Source organism: Zerene cesonia, unplaced genomic scaffold (genome assembly GCF_012273895.1).
Source record: "Zerene cesonia ecotype Mississippi unplaced genomic scaffold, Zerene_cesonia_1.1 Zces_u006, whole genome shotgun sequence".
NCBI classification, from domain to species: domain Eukaryota; kingdom Metazoa; phylum Arthropoda; class Insecta; order Lepidoptera; family Pieridae; genus Zerene; species Zerene cesonia.
In genome coordinates, this window is record NW_024045136.1 from 174,706 (window position 1) to 179,725 (window position 5,020).

The 5,020-nt window shown below is 42.4% G+C and overlaps 1 protein-coding gene across 1 annotated transcript in view; it reads right to left on the reverse strand.

Moving 5' to 3' along the window:
* The window catches only part of LOC119838870 (transcription elongation regulator 1-like), a 35,718-nt gene that overhangs the window by 27,349 nt on the left and 3,349 nt on the right, over nucleotides 1-5,020 (reverse strand). Inside the window, exons 2-8 of the mRNA XM_038365013.1 lie at nucleotides 3,771-4,107; nucleotides 2,692-2,845; nucleotides 2,399-2,578; nucleotides 2,165-2,254; nucleotides 1,564-1,722; nucleotides 1,211-1,320; nucleotides 617-752 (exon numbers count right to left, since the gene is read on the reverse strand). Coding sequence (XP_038220941.1) covers nucleotides 617-752; nucleotides 1,211-1,320; nucleotides 1,564-1,722; nucleotides 2,165-2,254; nucleotides 2,399-2,578; nucleotides 2,692-2,845; nucleotides 3,771-4,107 — 1,166 coding nt within the window. The remainder of the gene's footprint in view (nucleotides 1-616; nucleotides 753-1,210; nucleotides 1,321-1,563; nucleotides 1,723-2,164; nucleotides 2,255-2,398; nucleotides 2,579-2,691; nucleotides 2,846-3,770; nucleotides 4,108-5,020) is intronic.

The window sequence follows — 5,020 nt, forward strand, 5'->3', positions numbered from 1 at the left end:
ACACATAGGCACTTTTTATACCGATATTCCTACGGGATACGAACTTACGCGGTTTCAACCGCGGGTCACAGCTAGTTACATATAATACACACACATCAACTTAAATTTTTTTGTACATTTATAAGCATTTTAATGCAATAAAATAATATATGTAATATAAAACTGAACCAACAAATTATCAGAACTAGACTAAATCTAAATGGGAGAGAATCTCACGGGTGAGATCAGTTTTTACACAAAAAATGGAATTACAAAATTGCTCCACCCGGTACATTAGGTTATGAATTGATAACTTTTAACTGTCATATTGATAACTTTTATTGTTGGAGTCGAGCACGCTTCGGCACGGATTGGGCCAGCTCGCACCAGTGTGAAACAGTAACATGCTATTGTGTTTTGTACAGGAGCCTGAGGCCCATTTCCTTTTCCTCACCCTTCCCAGTCCATTTCTTCTTTCCAGTTCGTCTTTAAAAACGGGCAGCGCATTCGCCGAGGCACTACCTCTGCGAATGTTCACGGGCGGTGGTGATCGCTTACCACAGACGAATCACCAATGAAATAAAAAAAAGCTCCTCCTTTTTCGTGAAGTCGGTTGAAAAACGACAAACAAACCAACCGTCCAGCCTCTGCAGCGGCTCCGGCTTGACCCACACGCTCTGCGCGCGCGCCGCGTGGTGGTAGTACGCGCGGCCGTCGGGCGCCACGTGCGTCGTCCACTCCGCCGCCGCCGCCTCCAGCTCCGGCGGTATCACCTGACGGACATACGAAATATTCATTTTTATATTAATAAAACAACAATCATTGGGGTATCTTGTATGGTGTACCTGACGGTCGGACGAGAGATTCGTTTTATTATCAAACTAATATTATAAATGTGAAAGTTTGTTCGTTCGGATGTTTGTCCATCAATTACGCTGAAACTACTGAACGGATTTTGATGAAATTCAGTGTATAGACAGGGTAGTAATAGGTACATAGCTGATAGGTAGACAGTAATGTTTTTATGTATAATAACATCCATTGAATAGTGGATAATTACTGATCATACCCCTAAATAATAAAGAGTAAGGCAGAAACTACTTTCCGGACCGGTAAATGTTAAAACTGTGTTATGACACTTCAAAAATTCTTCTGTCAGCCTAATTGTATAAAAAAATGTTTGAGTTTGGATCAACTAGTTTATTATAATATGATTTTCCGCCATACTCACGGTTGGTTCCTTCTTAGCCGGCGGCGGAGTACCATCTAGCACTATGGGCGAATCACTGTCCGTCGCCATTTGTGCGTTCATTTGACTGACCGCTATTGGTGGTGGAGCCCCTGAAATTAAAAAAAAAAAATCTCGTTTCAATATGCTCGTATTAGCATCAGCTGTATATTTGTATGATTGTATTACCTAACTAACCTACGTTTTACCTTAATCTACGTTTAATTGGCTAACCCAGGTTTTTTTTATCCAAATTTTAATCCGATCGGTCCGAGTAGTACATACTGTGCCTAAATAGATCAGTCAGGCCCATCGCCTTTTCCCTTTTATATATTAAGATGATAAAACCAACTCACCATTACCCTCGGGCGCCACGAAGCCTGGTTGCGCGACCATAGGAGGGGGACCCCAGCCCCACGGGCCCCACGTGCCGCCCGGCGGGCCGGATGCGTTGGGGCCCAGGTTGGGGGCGCCCAGCGGGGGACCCGACGGTGCTGTCGTCGTTTGTGCTACTGCTGTGAATACATTAGGAGATATTTATTAAGACATTGAAGATTTTTTAAAGGATTTTAAACGCGATTTATTTATTATATTATTTAATCCTGATATTTATTAAAAAGTGGATGAACTAGGATGCTTGAGTTCCATATCCAGAGGGTGTATGTTTGTCCGTTCATTCAACAGTCTACTAACAACGGTTTATGAGACATAGCCTGGTAATGGACATACAGACACATTGAAGTCCTCGTAACAGCGCTTCATTTTACCTTACACATTTTTATGGAATCCTTATTATCCTTAATCTTAAATTTAATCATACAAAGGTGTCTCAGAACACATATAAATAAGATCACCTAAATAAATGTGTTAAATACACTATTTCAAAAGTACAACATTCCTAAGTCCACGCGAGCAAAGTCGCGGGCTGATAGCTGAGAGATAAAGAGAATCACTCACAATTAGGCATCTGTTGGTTATTCTGTATAGATTCACCCGGCGGCATATCGTCCATGTCGAGCGGCGGTTGTTCCGCTTGCTCCTGTTTGGCTGCAACATGGAAAACAAATTAGCTATTTATGATCATGAGAAATCTAATCCAAAATCCATTGCGTAGTTTTAAAGATTTCAGCATGCATACGGTCGGACAGCAGGAAGAGTTTCCGTTTTATACAATGCAATGAAGAAACTCACCGTCTTTGACCCACGGCGGTGGCTGCGTCATAAACGGGGGCACCGAGTTGGGGCCCCCGCCCTGGGGTCCCACGCCGGGCGGCATCATGCCCATCATGCCGTTGGGCATCATACCCATAGGCGGTCCGCCCATCGGGTTGCCCATGGGCATCGACTGGTTCGGCATGCCTGGGTGCTGACCTGGATAAGTAAATTCTATTTAAAATGATGAAAGGTTAAAAAAAATGCCACTTCAAAGCGTGCAGCGCATGTGCAGAGCTACTAACTCTGCATGACATAAAAAAACAACTCACCGCCAGACACCATGGCCTCCATCTCGGCCTGTGTTATCACCTTGCACGTGGGGCTCTCTTGTGGTCTAGTCCAAGTAGTCTCTCTCGTCCTGTGGTGGTAGTAGTAGGATTTGCCCTCTTCTGACTTCGTCTCGACCCATATCTCGGGCGGAGGCTAGATATAAAGGTAAATAACTTATTTTGAATAAAGAAAAATATTTATTTAAGATGTTTTATTTTTATTTGAATTATTGATCATACTACTATCTCATGTTTTATATGTATGTATGAAATTAATTTAGTCAATTTAATAATATTATTGTAGTGTTTGTTAGTGGTAACGCCAATATTATTAAAATAGTGAATTAAAATTAAAGATTTATTATTTGTGGTGTAATCCAACTACCCTCCTTACATACGAGCACAACCAATCACCGCACGCTCTTAAAGCAACCGCAACGTCCCTATTGGACGTAGTGACGCATATACAGTCACACAGCCTGCATCGATCTTCCGTGACGATCGGATCTAAATAACCGCCGGAGTGCCTTCACGAGGCCTCTAGACATTTCGTGTATAATTCGCATACCGCCGGAGAGCCTTTATGAGGCTTTCTTGTCACCGCATCAATCGAAGACATATTTCATAAAGATCGTAACCCGCAACCGCCGGAGAACCTCCGCGAGGTTCTCTAGATATCTCAGGCATTGTGCTAGTAACTCCGCCTTCCCCATTTGGTCGCGCTGAACCGCCGCGTGTGTGTGTGTGTGTGTGTGTGTGTGTGTGTGTGGAGTGAAGGACTGGATCTGGTCTGCCTGGCCCGAGCTGGAGGACCCTTGACCGCGTGGTGCTGTGCCGCGTGCTTGCTTGGACGCTACTCCCTCAGACGAGGTATGTGCCGTGTGTTCCCGTCTTTTCCCTTTTTCGCTACACCACGTAGATTAAGTTTTACAGTCCGCTTAATATCGAAATTAATATATATTGGCGCGACCAGTTAGCACTAGTGTATGAAAATAAATGTTTAAATTGTCCATCAGTGGTGAAATTTGATCAAAGTATTATAAATCCCTAACACATGCATTATATAAAGAGTAACTTACCATATTAGGCGGCGGCATTCCCGGTGGCCCGAAAGGCGGTGGTTGTCCCATCATATTTGGGGGCGGACCCATCGGCCCGCCTGGGGGCATCATGCCCGGCGGGGGCGGCCCGAAAGGTGGCGGACCGCCCATCATACCGGGTGGGGGCGGTCCCATAGGTCCCCAGTTGTTGTCGAAGTTAGGTCCACCGTTTGGTCCGAATCTGGGACCGCCCCGGCCACGGAAGAACCCGCGGCCCCGCATCGGGGGCCCGCCCGGGCCATAGCCACGACCCCGAAAACGCATGGGGGGTGGTCCATTCATCCAACCAGGTGGTGGCATCCCCCTTCCGCGACCCCTGTAATAAGTGTTTTATCACAAAATTCATCTCAACAATATTTATTGTGACATCACAAACAGTTCTGCATTATAAAATAATCCAGATACTAAAATGGATCGAAATGCATTCATTTTCCCATCAAACATAAAAAGAATTGTGCCAATTGGTTGAAAACCCAAAGAACTAAACTGAAAAAGAACAAAAAAAAGAAAATGTTACAAAGATGTCAAGTATAACCATGGATGTGAATTTAGCTTCATGATATTTTTTTAAGTTTTATATTATTTGTTAATTATATTTATCAACCTGTTATTTATACATGGGAAACATTTTATATCCATCTAAATCTTAAATATGGGTTAGTCACAAATAACACAAAATATATAAGTAGTATGCTATAGTGTTGAAGAATTCATTGCTTTTTGAATAAAATAAATTAACTCATTTTATTAATCTTTAGTTAGATTAGTTTCCACACACCTAGCAGATCTATTCTCTTATTGCTTTACTAGCTTTTGCCCGTGGCTTCACACACATTAAGTTCGGAGTAGTTTAATAGATGTTATTATACATGTAAACATTCCTCTTGAACCATTCTATCTATTAAAAAATATCTCATCAAAATCTGTTGTGTAGTTCTAAAGATCTAAGCGTGCATACATACATGCATTTGCTGTATACCATGGGCTATGTGAACTTGGCACCCGACTTAAAAAAAATTCACATTTTTTTGCTCCATTCGATAGATTTAGATATGTAGTCGTAAGTAGTGAAGATAATTTCGTAAGTAGTAGCACCAAAAAAAAATTATAAGGGTTGAAAAAAAAGTCATCCCCCGAAATTGCAAAAACAATTTTTTTCTGGTGGTTTCTTATAGAAATGGGTTTGTAGTGGATTGTAGTGAAGTTCTTTTTGTTTGTAGTAAAACAGA